Raw genomic sequence first — 20471 nt, forward strand, 5'->3', positions numbered from 1 at the left:
AATTTACCCTGAGAAATTAATCTTTATTTTGCAAAAATTGTAGATTTTTTTTTTTTTTTCATGTTTGGAGATACATTCCTGACATCATGCAAGTACTATACTGAGTACTTAAAATTAAGGTCAAGGCCCTCTTTTTAAAATAATAGTTAAAAGAAAAACATATTTCAAAATTTTGGGGAAGAGTAGGGATGGTACCATCATATCATCATGTACCTAATAATCCCAAATCCAAAGATAGCTGTAGCAGGCATTACATCTCCCAAATAGTGGCATTAATATTGTTCCTTATCTGTCAAATAAGCTGCAAGTGCTAAGAGACAGTTAGCAAGGACAGGAAATGTTTGTTTTAATCAACTTACCTATGCCTGCTGAACATAGCTGGGTCAGTAACCACGCAAATATGAAGGCGCAAAGGCTGACACTACTCATCTCCACGTCTCACACCTGAAATAGAGAAGCACAGCCATGATTATCAACGGGATCCATTTAGTGAAAATGAATACTCTCCATGGACCAACTCCATTAAATATGTCCTGTGTTAACAAACGCAGCACACACATGGCAAACACTACCATTTTTCCGCAATATTTCAAATGACACCATTCAACTGTTGACATTCTACACAAAAAGCTTTCTGCTGATAATCAGCACTATGTACAATCATTCTGAAATGTCACTGCTGTTAGGCAAACACAAAAATGGTAGCTGCAATTTAAAATATTGAAAAAAAAGAGAAAAACAAGTCTTGCTTTTAGCATTATAGATCATGGTGTTATCTCTAAATTACCTTGTGTTGACTAAAAAGTCATACATCCTTTAATTGAAACTCGCTTTGATACAAAGTAGCTAAACCTTGCAGCACCCATCAAGATTTCAGACAGTGTAGTCTCCATGCTGTCCCCACCTCCCAAACTGCCCTTAGGAATGTGGCACGGTTGCTTTACATGAAAGCCCAGTCATTCCATGACAAAAACAATCCTCAAGCATAGGACGACACCTAGACTATGAACCTGAATATTCCAATGACAGTCCCCAGTGTAGTTAAGCACACGTTCTTCACAGATGTATTTACTCAGTGCACTAACAGGCAGCTGCAACGACTTCCAAATTCGATGACGAAGCCGCCTTCTACCTGCTTAAAGATACAGTGGCGTAAACTAGACGTCCCAGTGCAATTCAAAGAAAATAATTATGTATTTAAACTGCCTCAATACCTTTTGAAAAGCGATTCTTGTCTAAAGAAAGGCGACCTCTCATTTTCATGTCAAACTTCTGAGCTGCCGTATACAATAACTCCACACACAAACGAGATGCGAAAGGTAGTAGTAATTGCCTCTGATTATACTCTTGTCTACCGACTTGGAAGCCTACAGTAGATCTACATTACGCTGAAAGGTCGACCATTCCTCACGCGGGAAAGACAACTGATAATATCCATGAGAGCACCCATTTATAAACGTACAGATTAAATATCGCCAAGCCTCCACTTCTATTCATTAGTGTTGACGACTATGTTTACAAGAAAAGAATGCAAAGTGTAAAGGTTTACCATGCAATATTCTGTGCGTCTTCCATACTGCTCAAACGTCAACTGTTTAATAGCATGCACGCATGGAACGCATTTCTAAATATGGATATTTTTTCACAAAGTTGCCACATTTCTTGTCATTTCTAACCAAATACAAAGATGTGCCTTTTTTGACGTAACTAAAATAAGAACAAAGCCTAGGAGCATAAATGAATACGTTATATAACATATACCCAAAATTAACCTGGCACCCCTACCCCATTAAATGAGCATGACCCTACATGACACTGCCGACCCCTGTGGAGAAATACATGATACTCGATATATATATATGATTTATAAATGTGCGGGGGAATACCAACAAAAAGGTTATTGAACCATTCAGTTTACCACGTTTATCACTTAACAGCGAAAGTAAACTATGTTGGCAACATTAACTCGCCCATTTTAGACAACATTTAATTTTAGCCGTCTAATCTCGTGCAGCCCGTGTCACCTGCCAGTCCTCATTAGGCAACATTTTTGTTGACCGATTACATGGCACATATTTACGGATTTGACTCTGCGCGGTGCATGTCACCACGTATTACACAACGTAGTGGAATGAACGCAAAGCATGTGATAAGCAGCTCTATGCTGCTGGGAGGCCACGGCAATCCGTCGGACAATTTCACAGTTTACTCAGTTTCAACTGAGTGTGACTGTCAGTCAAATAAATGAATTGACCAGTAGACTGCAAACCGCTAGTGCTCAAACGCCATTCACACGTCGCCCCAACATCGACTATTCTGATATAGTAGAAAAATGATTTTTGTGCGCAGTTAAACGGATCCTAATAGAATTTTTTTTTGGCGAATTTCATGAAATAATGACAAATTGATGTTTACACATAAACAATTAAAGCAACAAACCAAAACTGTTGTTCACTTTTATAGAGTTTTTCATTCAAACACCATTTCTAAGTTTTAATGCAATAATCCAACTGTAAGTATATTTGCTCCGTTTCTTGTGGATTTTGCTTTAAAAGCCCATTTAGAGTTTATGAACTGGAACATTACAGAGAATTTGGTGTGTCTTCTTAAATGTGTTTCTCCAGTATTTCACCCTGAAATTAATTCCACTGTTTACAAATTGGGCTGTTAACATAAATTTATAAACCAATGTACCTGTAAACTGAGTCACCTCAAATAAGCATGCAGTTGATAAAACTCACTAACACAAGTTTTGACTACCTTATACTGGAATTTATCCAGTGCATGTGCTTATCTTTCACTCTACATTGTACACCATGGGAAATTCAGTTGTTTAGAAGAATGGGATTAAATCTCATTTGATTTCTCCACACATACACTTTCAGAAAATGTAGCTGTTGATGTCAAACTTTTTGGGGGTAAACCTGACAGGACTTGTCTAAAGGAAAACTTCACTAAAATGTGAAAGTGTTTTGGTAAAACATCGACATTAGTCATGTTGTTGACAAAAACTTTAAATTTAAAGAAAAAAATTCAGTGTACCTTAGTCATTATGTTTTTTAAGGTAATAATAAAGTCATCTACTACTAATTGCTACATGCTTCTGAATACCAAACTGACATGAAAAATGCAAATGGAATGTTTCTGAAATCATAACTTATAAGATAAAAACTTTCGAAAACCACCTGTCATCTCAACTAAATGACTCCTTTTTAATGGGTATAACAGAAAAAACTCTACCTTATTGGATTTCAGACTTAACTCATTCTTTGCTGCTCTTGTTCAACCACTGATTGAGAAAAGGCTATTTGACAGATGATTGAAGTATGCTGCCATCACCCTATGTTAATCTCATGTAAGCACACCTGTGCTAACCTTTAACAAACTGTTAGCAAAGAAATCAACCTAGGACAAAATAAGCTGCAAATAAGGGGGAACCCGGCCTACATGTAAACACTTACACCGTGTCATTTAATGCAGTCACACAATAGTTGCTTTTACTTCTACCTACATCCAAGTCACATATAAGAAAACATAGGATAAGGTACACTGCTAAAAGCAGGTATCAAATCTCATGAAACATACTCCGAAATACTGGAGATCAAAGGAAAACCACTAAGCATGAGCATTTCTTTTAACTTTCGAAAACAATACTGGCAAAAGGTGCTCCTTAAATCAGCAAACAGAACCTGCTCTAACAAAGAAAAGGAAGAAGGAACTGAAATGAATTAAAATGGTTAAACTATAGATTAAAATTGTCCAAAAAGCAGATTGACCACATGTCCTGCAGACTACAAATCTGAATTTATTTTTTTTCAGTCTAGTTTAGTTTTTACTTTAAATAACATACTACACATGTACAAAAAATTACCTAAGCACAATTTTATGTAAGATGTTTCTGAAATCACGATTCTTCGTTTCAGTGCTTTATCTCAACAAAGTCAAACAGTTCCACTTCATGTTCTTGAACCCATGATCAAAACCAAATTTTCACAACACATCAAAGTCAAAAACGTGAGGCAGAAAATGCAAATGGATGTCCCGAAAAGAGAGGTGTCTTGGCATCTTTCCTTGGCGTCTTGTTGTGTCAGTATGAAGAAAGGCAAAGGATGAGGTAAGGAACAGCTTCAGGCAACTGCTTTAACTTTCTTGACCTAGGTGTTTGCTAAAGAATGTGATCAGTCTCCTGGACAGAATATAGCTCAGAGCAAATCTGCCAGCATAAGTAAATTTGTATAAAATATCCCACCCCTCTCACCAATTTCATTACAGTAGCCAAATGGTTTGATGATTGCATTGTTTCAAACTTGAAAAAAAAAATAATGGAATCTCTATCTCTGCTTTTTTTATAAATTTGAAAAGTTATGTTGAGTTCTAATGGTTTACAAAACTTTGCATTGGAGTTCAATATTTGTAATTTTTAAGCATGGTACAAAATATATACAAGCATGCAAAATATGTTCAAATCCTACCTTAAAAACTTTTCTTTACTGTACAATCAGCTTGCCCATGAGCCCAAGTTAGTGTGTAGTTCCGCAGCTCTGTACTAATCACTATAAAGTGTGGTTCTCTCCATGCAGAATGCCATAGCTCTATGAATTCTTGGTAGAGACACAAATTAGAAGAGCCCCTAAACCTAAATGCAGTCACTTCCCTTAGTGGGAGATTATTTACCTAGGCAGTATGGGATGTTATTACATAAGGCCTTTTACCAGCATGGGCCAAAACAGGAGGCTCAGGTACAGAGATTTTAATGGCATCTTTCTCAGTAAAGAAAACACAAATATCCCTCAGCCCATGCTAGGGTTGCTGAGGTGTCAGGAACTGCCAGGAAATTTATGACACTCCTTGTGATGAAGGGCCCTGTGATTTCTAAATCAACTTTGCTGATAAGCAGGGCCCTACCTGCAGTGCAAATTAAACAATATTGCACACAATACGATGAGACCCTACCACTGATTACAAAGATCTAAATGTACCAAACTCATTGCTTGGGTTTTATTTAACAATTTGAACTCATAGTGGTATACAAGAGACTATTCACTGTAAAAACGATTTATTTGGGTTGATGAAAATGTAACATTAAATTGTCATGATCAGTTTCAATTGGCTGATTACGGAAAGCAATTCATCTAACTTAAATGCTTCTGTGAACCATTTTTTAAAAATCAAATGAATGACTAATCTTTAAATACACACAGACAAATATCCTTAAATTTCCGTAAAAAAACTGAAAAAAATTAAAAAAGAAAAACTGTCTTCATGGCTGACATTTTAAATTTTAAATCTTTTCCAGCTTTAAAATAAATGTCAAACAAGGAACACAAAACTTTTTTAAAGAATGACATAAGTGGAACCATATACTTGACATTAAATTATGACAATTTCAAAACTAAGATTATCTGATGAAAAATATATGATATGCTGCATGACTCACAAAACGTACCAAATTATTAAATGTCAATGTCTGCTTTCCTCTGGGCTCGAGACTCTTGAAGTGCCATCTTTGAATAAAATACTCCTTACTGTTAACAGGCTGTGATAAATAATTAAGTTTCAGGGAAATGCAATCAGTGCCTATCAGAAAGAATTTATTGAATTTTCCATTTGCTTCTCTTAAACAGGATTTCTGAAGGGCCCCATCCAAATGCCTGTGTATTGATTGTACCATATTGTCACTTAATTACCAGGGGCTGATAATAAGATGTAATAGTCATCTGGGGAGACACACTACTCAAATGGCTGCCAAAATGCCCTTTCAGAACAGTAATTCTGGTTTTACTTAGGAGCCTGGGAAAACAGGATGAGTTGGCCCCTTCTATAGCAAGATGTAATGCTCCCAAACTGTGATGCTTGTCAGTCATTCGTCAGACATCTATTCAATTATGTTCTTGTTTTTGCAAATCAGAGAGGCATAGTGCAAGATAAGGGCAAGGGGCGCCAATACTGCATCCACTGTGTGGTCTATGAAGATAAAGCAGTGTGCAGCAATTTTTGGAAGATCTCTTCATTAAGGCCTGTAATCTAAACCATGACAGAATAACAAGATGGCAGCTGTCTTTCAAAATGCCTGGTTGTGTTTGAAAAGGATGTTTTTTGTTTGCTTCCAAACTCAGAAAAATATTATTTTATCCTAAAAAAGAAAATTTCAAGTTTTTCACTCTTTGAACAGTCTGAGTGTTCTGATCTTTTTTTAAACAACTAAATAACTTATTATACAACTTTTTTGTCAACTAAATAACCTTTCTGAAAGCATGAAATAAAATGCTTCCATTGAACATTTACAAATTTAAATTCAGTCAGAAACAGTTAAAAACTAGATAAATTATCTTTATTTCTTTCTCGATTAAATACTTGAAAGATTCAATTCAATCAAACAATATAAGATATATAGAGGAATCCTCTATAAAATGAATGCTACTTGAAAAAAATTACGTTTTCCATTCCATCCCAAAACCCCATTATCTCTTCATAACCACACCCTGCTTTTACTGATAAACTAAAGTATTTCAGTTCTTACAGCTTTTTAAAATACTGAATTTTATCATTAAAGGTGTACTTAAAATGATGGAGATTTGCTTTTTTCGCAGAAACCTGGAACAGTTCCATCCACGTTGAGTAAGTTTTTTTACAAAAAAGAAGGAAACCATATGGGAAGATGGAAAACACTTTTCTAAGGATGCGATTTCATTTTTGGCAAATTAAGATAGAGACCACATTAAAGTCTTCAGGCATATAGACAGTTGAAGGGATGCAGGCAATCTAACATAAGCCTACTCTTTAGGAAATTAATCCTGCAGTGAGAGCACCTAAGAAAACATACAATACCAAAGCACAGCCATTTTTACCAAGAACTTGGTGATGCCATACAACACTAAAATATTTATCCTATAGCCAGCTATTCTTGAAACCACTTAAGTAATTTCATACTCTTTTAAAGTAACCTGTTAAATTAAAAAGCCATCCACCCATAAAAGATTATGGTACAGTAAATAACAAAATAAAATTTCCTGAGTGTTGTACATTTTGATGCAGGTTCATTTCCAGCAAAGGATGAAATTTCAAGGTTCTCAAGTTGGGCCTAACATCCCTCTTTTCGCCTCCACTGATTGACTTTTATTGGTAAAAGCAGGAAATTAAGAACTTCATGGAGGTCTGGAGATGCTCAACACTGTCCATCCACAAATGTAAGTCATGGACTCTTCTAGATGTCACATCAAACATATTTTCCAACATAATTCAAAAATTGATATCATCTATTCTTTTAAGAGGAGATATATTAATACTGGATTCTGCTTCAGAATCACTAAAGTGAACAAAAGGTGTAAGGCTGATATGAAGTTAGCATCCTCTTAACGGTAAATCAACAAAGGTGAAATGAGCTGTGTATTTGCCTACTGAAATCTCAATTCAGAATCTATCAACAAAGGGATGCTAATGGAATGGCTTTGTTTACCTCCTGGAGGTGGCTTTCATTTCCCCACAAATTTATTTCTCTGTGATATTTGTCAGCTATAGATCTTACAAGGTGGGAAATCACATGTGATATCCTGCCGGAGTTGATTCAATATCTATATATACATGTAAGCTTAAAATATGTGCTCAGTACCTGACCACATCACATCCTATTACAACCATGTCATTAATCATAAGACAATAATACCAAGATCTCACATATGATAAGCTATGATGACCCATTACCACTACCCGACAGTCTTAGCCTAATGACTTTCCATCACTGTCCACTAAATACTGGAGTACAAGTGACCATTACTTATATGTATGTTTCACGGGTCATCCAAGGTCCAACATAATTACAATTAGCATAAGTATAATCCCATGGGATTAGTTGTGCTGTGGACAACCCAAGCGAAGACTATATTACTTCTCAGTGTAAGAATGATGACACATACTTACCTGAATCACATACAAAATTATCTAGCTGCTCACAAGGGCAGGCCGCTGCTATATGACTCCACTGTAGCTGTGGCCAGGATAAATTCTGGAGGGAAAAGGAAAAAAAGATAAACTGAGATCAAACGGTGCTTACAGTAAGGACGCAATACATGTAGAATAGGGCCTCTCTGGGTACTGAGATCAAATTAGTTGCTTTGAGCTCCAAGATAAACACCTTTGTTTGGCCATTTGCTTAGTGCCTTAGTTTGGCGCTACAGCACCAGCTATTGGTCCAACAGAAGAGAGCCTAGATAAACACAGATCAAATTCCCATTAAAAGCTATTAGTCCTCCAATACAGGACCAAAGTTGTGACAGAGGAACAATGACAAAAATCAATAAAGGGGACTATTATATCTCAATCTGCTTCATTAGCATAGAGGCCTAATGCCCCGCCCCAGGAGTTTCCCCCCTGACCCTGCTATAGTCCTCAATGAGCAATTAGTTCCAAGCTTTACCTACTGCTGAGTGGGCTTTTAATACCTGGTTTCACCTTTTCCCGCCTTGTCACACCTGTACAAAATTACCACCAACAACGATGGCATCAGGTGAAAATCACACACTTTCGTGTGACTGACAATTATATTTCAAAGTGTTAACAGGACACACCCATTCACAAACTGGTCCTTTTACATAAAAGCATACAGTTACTAGGACATGTTCATGTGATGAAGCAGAAATATCTAAATCTTTATGAAAATGATGGTTCATTTTTTCTTTAGGTTGACCGCTAAGGTAGCAATAGCTTTAAAATCATTAAAATCTTGCCTTTGCTCAACAACTTTAAGCTGTTTCCGATTATCTGATTTATTTCCCACAAACCAGTTGAGGGAAATTAATCTTCCTCATTCGATAAAAAAGAAAAAGACGGTATCCTTTTGATGATAACTGTAAACCACAAATCAAATAATTTACCTCATTTTCAAATTTCATCAATATAACAGTATTAAACCTGAAATCAATTGTTTTAAATTAAATCTCAAAAAAACTGCTGTCAAATTAATCACAGGAAAACTAAAGAACATTTCCTTAAACTCCAGTTTCTCCATGTACCTGATTCTCTTCAAATCTTCTTTAACTGAACAGGAGTCTTTGCTCTGATTTAAGCGCCCTTTGCCACTGCATCCGTTAACAGATTTGGCAAACATTTCACTTTCACATGCATAAGAGTGTCTGCAAAGTTATCATAACATTGATGCTCTATAAAAGGTTCACTTTTCTCTCTCAAAAGTACTGCATTCAATAGAGATGTTGACTTAATTCAGGTAAATATGACACAATGCAAACATAGCTTTCTGTGCATTGATCAAATACGAAATAGCGGGTCTTATTTAGAGGGGACATCCATCAAATATTTAACACTTTTTAACCTATGTCACTGTTAGCATTTTGGTTTGCAATAAATGTCAATCTGCCATTAAAACTGACATTAAGAATAGTAAACACAGCTTAATTCACTCACATTTCCCTTCTGAATCCAATAACTTTTTATTGAATAATCCAAAGAGCTTGCAAAATGTAAGTTCCTATGTTAATATTCCAGGCACTGTTGTGTTTAAAACAATAGGATGAATAATTGATGTATCTCCACTATATCCTCATCATTCACGCACACCTAGGAGTAGCTTCCGTATTTGAATGTAGAAATCAATCCCTGCCCTGTCTGTTTGACGGCAATTTCAATACTGTGCAATCTACCACGGCTGCTACTTCTCACGGCTGACTCCAAACTGCACAAAGCTTAGTATATCTGTGACAAACATTTGGCTAAGTATCTCACAACACCTGGAATAACCTTCCATCACATAGTTATGACAGTTTTCTTTCCTGAATCATGATCCTACCTCTTACACAATAAAAATATATCTATGGGGGCCCTTCACCTGCATAAAAAGTCTTTAACCATGTAGAAGGGCTCTGTATTGTTTTAACAGGGCCAGAAACATGAAAATATGGCCTTGAGGTACCATCCTAATTACCAGGTGAAGAGAATAGTCAAATTAGACCTTATATGGAAATGTCAAAATGTCACAAGCATAACATGACCCAGAGATGATTTATGATTGGACAAAGAAAGCATATCAATTTATATATCACTTCAAAGACAAATTACTAGTATGGCTGGCTCTGCATGAATAATATACACATAAATTGGTATTGTTATTCGAAAGCCTAGTATACCTATGCATGTGAAATTACTGCCCTTACAGTCTGAAGACCTAACCCCATAGCTTACCTGAATGCTTTTGCACACTGCAGTTTTTAAACAACTCAATTTTCTTGTCACCAACACAACAGAAATTAGAAGCCTTTTTTTACTTACAAAAGCTGAAGTTTGTTCCGTAAGGAATTGTAATCTCCAATATGTGTTTTTTTAGCCTAAGGCTATAAATTTTCTTCTAATCATTGTCATCATGGGCTGTGCACAGTGCAGTATCATCGGTATTGTTCCTAACAATTATGTTGCATTTGCCCAATCCAATTTAACCATACTGCATTATTCTGGTCCATGTAACACAAAAGGCTGCCACCAAAAACTGCCATCATATCATAAGCTCAGCCACTTTTATCTTTATTTTGTTACAGGAACCAAGTATCATAATGCAATATTTACCAAAAAAATCTTCACACAAGACTTCAGTAATTGCAACACGTAAGGAATGTTTTCATAAAACCTTTCACATAGCAGGGTATAAACTAAAATGAATGAACACCTTGAGAAAAAAGACACGCCAATAAATATTAATGAAAAGAAAAAGCTTTTCATGATCCTATATAAGTCTCTGAAAGAAATAGTTGTGTTGCACACTTAAAGCAAAGCTCAAACGTGAGCAAATCTGATTTCTCACCTTTACTAACAGGTAGCACATTTCAATCCAACTCACACTTAATTCCCATTAGCATTCAACTTGTTTGTCGGTTTCAAGAACAAATTACAAACAGCGTGGAGCACAAAATGATTTTTAAACACCAAATTCCTGTGAAGCAGCGGATAAATGACTTTCATTAATTTTCAAGGGATGCAATTTTATTGTAAGGTGCATTAAATGCTCCTGGTGTGGTAGAATTACAAAGCCAATCAATAACCTGCAGCTTACTTAGTACAATTCTATCGAGGGGCACCCATGTACATGGACCTGATTTCAATAAGTGTGCAAACACTGCCTATCTAAATCTGCCTGTTGATCAATGTAGTGAGGGTAACCCTTGGCCTTACGTGCCAACTTGACAATCACACTGAAACATTTGTCTATGTAGCAGCTGGTGGCACAGGAATGACATTCTAATAAAGCAAAAATTATCATCATTGTTGTAGGTGGGTCATATGGCTTGAGATTTAAGTGCTATAAATTGACCAGAACCAATTTTGTTATAAAATCATACATTTAAAAAATGCTTTTGTTGTTAGGTTTTTATTCTATTCCAACTTTTGACAAAAAAAATCCAAAATTGAACAAACACACTTCAATAATCACATTAAAATATGTGAAGAACCTTTACAACTGCTGTATAATCCAAATCATATATAAATCTTTCTATAACACAGTTAATATTTATACAAATGTAATTCTTTTTTGAATGGTTCACCTGCACATTATTTCCATCTATCTAATAGGAAAATTCACAGTAACTTAACTGACAACCACAGGAGGAAAAACAGTTTATTAAAGTACCCTATGAATATTCTTCAAAATTTCATAATAAATTTTCACAATATGTTCTTTAGTTCTTTGTAAAGAAATCAACTCTGTGTTTTCTTTCCTTATCCACTGCCATGAATGAAAGACAGCAGTCAAACACAAACAACAAGCCATTCAATTAGTGTCTGACTGTCACTACACTGATGCCCCATGGCTTGGTATCTCTATTAGCAGTAAGAAGATAGCATTAACAATAACCTATACACAAGCCACCCACCTCTCCTATCCTTTCTTCTCCTCTCCTAATGTCTAAAACTGGAAGAAAAAACTTCCTTGCCTTCTCTGCCAGTTGACATCTATATCTATTTTATGCTATGGACCCAGAAATTAAGTCTGGCAGTACATTTAATATTTGCATAATGACACTATTCTCATCAAACTTTTCAATTAATCAGATCAAATGACAGTTCTGATGGATGTCAGCGTGCCAATCCGACTCTTTCTGTTGTGAAAGGAGGCGTCTATCTTCTCCAATTTCTGAACAATCTGCTCCGTGTCTGATGGAACAATTTCAACACTTTTAAAGTTTAAATTCTGTGCACGATTTTTTTTTTGCTCATCTCCTGACTATGTCACTCTACTAATGATGCTAAGATAAGATGTTGTACAAGACATGCCATGCCTACCTGCAACTCTACTAAGATATGGATCTCTCCTGTGAGGCTACAACAATGCAGCAGTCAAGCACAGCTAAAACTCACCTACTGACAAGTACAGCACCACGGAATGCTGAACTGATGGCCCACGCTTAAAGGCAGTAATCAACTACAACTGTCTCTTGCCCCAGAAGCACATGAACCTCCTGCTCCCTGCTGTAGTGGGAAATTCAAAACAAATAATATTGTGACTACGTCTGGTGTATAGATGTTTATTTTTCCTTTTCTCATTGGGAAATTTCCCCCTAAAAATGTTCCAGTTGCCTTGAAACAGGTTTTCTAAACTTGAACCAATTTATTCAGGTTAGAATATAACCCAAAGCAGCCAAATGTAAAATTGAGCAATTGAAGTTGTTGCAGGTTGGAGTCACACTGAACCGTAAATATCTTTTAAATGGTTAACAGAAATGCATTTGCAAGTCATGAGGATAAAAAGTTGCAGCAGATTTTTTATGTAACTTTTAAAAAATAATTTTCAATCAGTTAAAACAGAGCTCTCAGCTAATTTGGTTTATTCTTCAGCACCACACACACTGCACTGATTATCACATTTATATACAACTAAAGTAGATTTTGAAAACTTTTCAAACATTTAGATACATGTTTTAAAGTGTGAATGTCTTTATAAACTGTGAACATCTTTATAACAGAAACTAAAACTGAATTGCTGCATTGTCATTAGTATCATCACAATCAATTGCATTCAATTTGCAGAACTAAAAAAGTTCTGGTTTTAACACATAACTGGATTGCAACAGTGACGTTGCAGGAAGCAACTACCTTTTGTAAATGTCAATCTCATAAACATGAAAAAAATACAGGAAATGCCATTTTCCCAACAGAAAGTCAATATTCTCTCAGTTATCTATTCAGGATCAACCTAAACAGGTAATCAAATAGGTAGACTAGTATGCCTAATTACATTTGCTTGACCAAGAGATAACCTGGTGTTTTTCTAACTAATTTTTTTCTATAATGATTTTTCTGCGTCACTGAACAGTCAACAGAACTGAACGCTGCTGCAATAATTAAGTGGGTCTCAACCTGGCTGGCATCTGATTGAATTAGCCATGCTCTTCTTGTGTGTCAATGCAGATCTCCGTGTAGAAATAACTTGTGGAGCTCTAGTGTTAAGCTAGACCTTAAAAGCTAGTACTCAAGCTTTGCCTGGTTAGTATCAGAATAAAAAGTGAAATGAAATTTAATGTAGTTAAAAGAAAGAAATTTAAAAAGAAAGGAAGGAAGGAAGGGAGGAAGAAAAGAATAAATAAACAACTTTAAATCTGTAACTACACAACTTTTTTGGGATTAAAGCATGGGACTTATTGTTCTCTCCCAGAAAGGCTAATGATGAATTTCATGGTTGAAGTAAACAACAATAATTCACTGCCAATATTGCATCACCTCACGGAACTTTCACATAAGGGTTTTCCTTTGGATGGTATTTAAAGCATCTTCAATGTTCTTCCTACACCTTTGTGTCATTTTTGAAAACAACCACCATGAAAGTTCTTAACCCATTCCTAGACAACTAACTCACAGGATCCATGATCCATTTCCTGTAAGGAGGCTCCTTTACAGATAAATCAATCAACCTTTCAGGGAATTCAAAAGCCAAGAAAAAAGCTTTGGTGCAGCACGTAGTTTGTAGGCAAGTTAATAGCATTTAACCCAGCATTTAGATTCCTGCGATTAACATTTGACTGTGGTTTGCATTTCAATAATTTCAAGCTTACTTAAAATTAAGAGCATCACCAATTGCATGTACTTCCATTTTTTCCATAATTTTTACCTCCTCCACAGTAATATTGATAAAATGCGTACAACTGTAAACACAAGCACTCACCGCTATAACTTTTTGCAAACGTACTGTGCATGACAATGTTGGTTATGGGTGTGCCACCTGCACGACACAGTTCCTTAACTTAAACTATGTGACACTGAATGGTCCCTTGACCACTAAGTTATCATCCTAATGATTGGGGTGTGTCCAAATGGGTGACCACGGCAGATGCCACAAACTTAAAATAGAGTTATTACCATAAAATTGAAAAAATTGAATGAATCTAAATGGCTTTTCACAAGCAAAGCAAGCATCAGGATCAATTGATTTTTTATACATCTCATATTCATTAGCCTTATCACTTATAGTAAAAAAAGAGAGAGACAGAGAAAAACCAGTTTGATAACTTGTTCAACTTAACAATGTCTATCCTGTAAAAATCAATATGTGAGTATTAGAACTGGACAATCGAAAAGTAAACATTTATGACATAACTTTACCATAATGTTCACTACATGAAAACATTAGTATATATATCCCTATTCTTTATCTAAATGCATTGCTTTTTTTCACAAAAGACTGTGATAAGGATATAATATCTAATCAATAACTCCCATCCATATTCATTTCCAGAGGAATCCCCTAATCAAATTACCCAGATTTAGCCAAAAAAAAAAAAAAGAGTAGGACTAGTAGGAGGCTAACCATGACAAAGTTCTCTCCAGGACGGCACTTGCTGATACTATCTGCCTTCCTCCCTAACCTGTCTACTTCTGTATGTTTCAGTAGTTAAGACTTCTGTATTCCATCATACCAAGATTGATTAAAAGGAAGTAACCTAGCCTAGGATATCTAACCCAACAAACTGAGATGAATCAAGTGTTTCATGTTTTAATTTAACAAAAAAAGTACATGTGTGTCCTTAAGACCAATCCCCAGTAAAAAAGTATTTAAGACTTCTTTAATGAAAAATAGTTCAACTTCAAAGCTAGTGATATGTTTTGTACATGAACTTACAACAGTGTTAACTGTCAAACTTTAGTCCTTTATACTCATCCAGTAGCAGCACAGTACTTTTAATTTACTTCAGACATTTTATCATATTCTACGCCAAATTTACAAGAATCTATTAGAAATATATCCATTCAATATTGCCTATTAAAAATTGTCTAATTTTATATGAACAAAGTTTTAACTGATAATGTATGTGAATATTCAAAAATAATATCAATCAAGACAAAAGGGTGGGGTAATTCTAGGGACAAACTCTTCCATTCAAAAGTATGACAATATTAAAAAAAAATCTTTTCTCTTGATGGTCATGTATTTGTCAATCCACCTTTTCATTCATTCCAAGCAAAATTAAAAATACATTTACATGATCAACTTTTGAATTTCCTTAAGTAAGAGCCAAATCCATTGCCATCTTTCACCATTTCAAACCTCTGAGCATGTTCTTGAATTAGAAAAATCAAGAACTGCCAATTAATGTGTGAATTAAAACAATATTTGGATTCTAAATGAAATACTGAAATATTGAAAAGTGACCCAATACAGGGTTCTAGCCCTGAACGACTACAAGTTAAAAAAAAAACAAAAACATCAAGCGTAGTCCACTAAGGTAAACCCCAATTCAATCTGCATATTCATATAGAATATTTCTTAAATACATTCTACTGAAAATAATTTTTTAAATTGTGCATTTATATTTCATTCAAATCCTACCTTCACTACTTGTTAGATTAACCACTTATCAGTTACGTTGGTTGATCCTCAAGACTTGTTCTTCTTTTTTATCACAAATAGTAACCAAAATAAAATGCCACGACTGCAGATGAGAACTTTACTGAGGTTGTGATTACAGTTGATGATCGGAAGCCAAGTTTTTGGGAATGATACCAAAATTCCTCTTTGTGTCACATTTAGAAGTGCTGATTGAAGTTTCTATCCTAATTCCTATCACTTCTTAGTGGTTACTTGTATGTACTGAAATTCTGCATAAGATATCACCATACTGTGGCTCAATCAATGAAACAAAACATCTTTTATATATATGAAGTACTTCATTCTCGTTTCCCAGTCTCCTTGGAACTGTAAGCCAAGAATGTTCCGCTGGCCCTTGCAGCTGGGGCTGACAAGATAATCAGGATTTAAGACATCTTCCGCTCACAACCACAAAATTTATGAAGCCGCACTATGGAGATTTAACCTCACATTTCTATGACCACCTATGGTCCTTCGTATGATGCACATTTATTTATGACTTTATTTTTATAAGTTAAACCAGAACTGGAACATATTTGAAATATCTGTTATGAAAGTTGAATTTAGAAGCTCATAAAGATGTCATAATATGGCAGACCCTGCCAGTCAATTTATGTCACATCTTACTACAGCAGACAATGGAAAAGCAATGAAAAGCAATTTGGGAGACATAAAAGCTAATAATTCTGTTGTAATTTCCTGAAAGAGATCTGTCAGATTCTATTGCCATGGTGACAACTGTTTCATATTAACAAAATATAGTGAAACCAAAATTGTTGCATAAAATTGGCTATTTTTCATTATTTCTAAATATAAATGTCCCATACATCTGAAAAAAAAAAACTCATTGTTAATGACTAGCCAATATGTGAAAAATATCACCAATTATTCACTAAAATCATAAACTGACACAATGCACAATATCAACCAATTTCAAAATTTGGAGCCTGACACATACTAAAATCTAAATTCTTTCACGAACTTGCTAGTATGTGCCGTGAGTCGTGGAGCCGTCATGTGCTCATGTGGCCAACTTGAACCTAACATGATTAGGGCGGGAGTGCTACAACCTGACACCACCATCACAACTTACCCTGATGATCCTTCCTCCTGTGATACATTGATACACATATATCACCACAAAAAACACTTTGACAGGTCTGTCATTGTTACCAAACACTTCAATTAACATATGCCTTAATATCTTGGCAAAACTAGATGTTTATGGTTGTATCTGTGGGGTTAAGCTGTGTTTCCAATTTTAACCATTTTCTACAAATATTTGTCTATCAACTTCCTTCATCTTCATTCATCAATCCACTTTAATAACACTGCAGACAACAGATCTACCCAATTTGTGAACTATAATACTGACAATACTATGTAAATTAAATTTCTACAACATTTAAAGATAGCTCAAATTCTTATTTCTAATCTAATGTTGCCAATTAAAATACATCTGAAAACTTTCTGAATCATGAAAACATCTCAATAAGTATAAAGCTGAAGAAAAAAATTAACATCTTTGCTTTTGAGGTAAGACCATGAGGGTGCAACTCAGCAGTCAAACTGACTCCTGAAAGCCTGTCTATCATATGCATAATTCAATACAACAGTTAATTCAGGTTCTGAGGTAAGCTCAATCATCAGGGTGCAAATGTCACATATTCTCATAAACCACAGTATTATATCCTGCACCCATATATATGCTCAAATGTCACAACATGGTGAAGGCAGGTACCACACAATGCATTTGTCAGCCAGCAGATGAATGGACTGGTTTCAAATGAAATAAAGAAAATACGACTCCAACAACTCCATTATTTTCTATTCTTCATCATTTCCTAACAAACAGAGACAGAGCAAGCCCAACTGATTACTCACAGTCATTGTATCACGTCCTCAATTATAAATGATCCCCAGCTATTTTTGGAAGTTTTTTAATTGAAAAAAGAAGAAAAAATATCAATCTGTAAGCTAGATATTTAAATATGCAAAGAGTATGTGCCTTAGAGAAAGAGAGACTTAATTCAGCATTAATCCTGCATAACCTGCCAACCACCTGACAAATGGAATTATTAACCCTTATTGATTGTTTCCCCTAAACTTAATGTCCTAGTTACTTACATTATGCCACTTTAATAAGCTGCTAATAGAAATCAATTAAGTCGAAAGATGTTAATTACAGGGGTAAGGATTAATGTGTTTATGTACTTTGAGTAAATTGTATTCTTGAAAAAAAATACACATAATAAAACAATGATGGGGGCTGTGAATGGATTATAAAGCCAGGTTAATGTCTGCCAACAAAAGTGCTGAGCTGCTAATATGACACAAAGAAAAATACTGGCACTGTATTTTATTCAGTAAACTTAATCTATTGCATCAAATAAATTTCATAATTTAATAAGTTCTTGCATGATAACTAAATATGGCATGACTTAAAATGGCTAAATTACTATTGGTTTTGACCTGAAAAGAAGCTTCAAGCTAATAAAAAGTGTTAAAATTGTTTAAATGTGTTAAAAGTTTACAGTTGTATGTAGTAGAATGAAAAAAAAATTAATAAATAGCAGTTTACTACAAAATTGGAGGGGATATCAAAGGTAACTAAAACTGATACAAATGATACTACATATTTACTCTCTTTGGAAAGAAAGTAATAGATACATACTAACTAGGAATAAAAACTTTTTATGATAATGGCTTCTTATGTTTTTTTTTTTAAGTAACTCCCCACTGTGTAGGCTCTACAAGAATATGATACAGGTTGCAGGAAATGGAAATTTGTCTGATAATGAATGAAATTGCATGTAAAAGACTGAAATGTTTGTTTCAAAAAATTGGTCAATCATTGAAAAACATAAAAATAGGTTATTCATCACACAGCATGCAGGTCTAAGTTATTGAAATAAAGTGGCAATTATGAATTGTCAACTTTTCTGTGAAAATCACACAAATTAAAGATAGATCCAAGAGTAAATGTAAATGAATGTAAAAACAAATGGAATAATAGGACTTAAAATCACTGCTAGTCTATTTGAGCTTTATGTACATTGTAGCATATACTATAATTTTCTTCTCAAACAAAAACAATGCAGGTTTCTTTATTATCAATCAGTATGTAGTCAAAATAGATATAGTGCTTCACTACATCTCATCTTTTTGCTGAAAAACTATTTTAACATCTGACAAGTATCAAGCAAAGTGTCCATACCTGTCATTTTCCTTATTACTCTATTTTCCTTATTGCTCATTTTCCTTATTCCTTATTGCCAAATGAAGATTTTAAAGTTACTAGTCCCATCCATGTTACGTACAGTAAAAAATAATAAGCTGATAACATAATACAGATAAAGTTTTTAGTAGAAAAAATGGTAACTAGTACATTTTCTTTATGTATGTGGCTAGTAAAAACTTAATACATAGCAGTTACCTTATTCTTCCAAATAAATCGTTGAAAGCAAGCAATCCTTTCTTAGGTTGAAGCAATGTTTTGGGCTCTGCTGGTACATTCCATTTGTTATCCTACAAAAAAATGACTATAAATTACATCAAGCTTTGAAAAATATGGAAATAAAATTGTGTCAATCTTGTTGCAGTAAGACTTCATCCCAATCCAGGCCTCATGTCACACTGCACAGAGGACAATGCTCTAGTGGTCCCCACACTTAGTGAAGTATGCTTGCCATCCCTGAATTACAGTGTATAGTTACCTGGTGCTGGCAGGATCACCAGATACCTATGCTGTAATACCTTGTTCGGCTTTTTCCACAAAACAAGGTCACAAAGAGCATCCATCACCTGTGTCACCAGATCCCATACCAATGTCATGGATTGTAATTATTTGTTTTTCACCATTGACTGTGGCAGTGAAATCACATTTGACGACATAGTTTCCAGTCATTACACTACCATCATCATTTTGGTTTCCAATTCCACAGCAGGTGGGACAAAAACATTCACAAAACATCTACTTTGTTCTTGTTTAGGGTTGAAAATCAGAATGCAGGTTTCTTTAAAAGTTTCTCACAGAAAAGTAATATTTGTATGCAGCAAATAGTTTTTTTAACCTTTGTAACGATAAGAGCAGATGCATATTGAAAACCCTTCTCAGTGACAATAAATAATGAATACAGATGGATGCCATTATTGAAATATTTATCATTTTAAGCTACCCTTTGTGTCTCATAAGAAAGAGTAAAGCAGCACAGCATTCAACAAAATTGATCTGATGAAAAGTTTATGTACTTCACATCACTCAAAACACATGGTTTGTAAATGGGATGTATATTACAAAAATAAATGCAAATAGAATATATGCATACTAGTGTAAGGAAAATGCCTACATTTGTTTTCACAACTCACCTAATTTACAAGCTGTGATCACTTCCAATATGTATTGGACATTGTACTGTTTGATCTGTTGTCAGTCACAAATGATTGATCATTGTGGGTATAGGCAATACCCTATATATTAAGACAAGAATGAAGATGCAAAAATAAACTAAGTGGAGACTGTCCAACCTATGACACAGCAAATAGGTGTACTGATTCTGTTGATGTGCTGGACAGACATGCCCAATATTAGCCAAGCAATTCCCCCTGTTGT

At 34.9% G+C, this 20471-nt stretch overlaps 1 protein-coding gene across 7 annotated transcripts in view; it reads right to left on the reverse strand.

Moving 5' to 3' along the window:
* The window catches only part of LOC106160779 (fibroblast growth factor receptor-like 1), a 37343-nt gene that overhangs the window by 9462 nt on the left and 7410 nt on the right, over positions 1-20471 (reverse strand). Inside the window, exons 2-4 of one of the 7 annotated variants that reach the window (XM_013537505.2) lie at positions 19296-19387; positions 7918-8002; positions 360-444 (exon numbers count right to left, since the gene is read on the reverse strand). In XM_013537505.2, the coding sequence (XP_013392959.2) occupies positions 360-429 (70 nt within the window). In that variant the 5' untranslated portion in view covers positions 430-444; positions 7918-8002; positions 19296-19387. Of the gene's footprint in view, positions 1-359; positions 445-787; positions 1193-1214; positions 1500-1549; positions 1648-4472; positions 4662-7917; positions 8003-9008; positions 9187-9417; positions 9793-19295; positions 19388-20471 lie in introns of those variants that run through there. The other 6 variants (XM_013537504.3, XM_013537508.3, XM_013537515.2 and 3 more) reach the window with 6 other exon arrangements.

The sequence above is a fragment of the Lingula anatina genome, chromosome 1 (genome assembly GCF_051362555.1).
Source record: "Lingula anatina isolate TDL-2025a chromosome 1, LinAna3.0, whole genome shotgun sequence".
NCBI lineage: Eukaryota > Metazoa > Brachiopoda > Lingulata > Lingulida > Lingulidae > Lingula > Lingula anatina.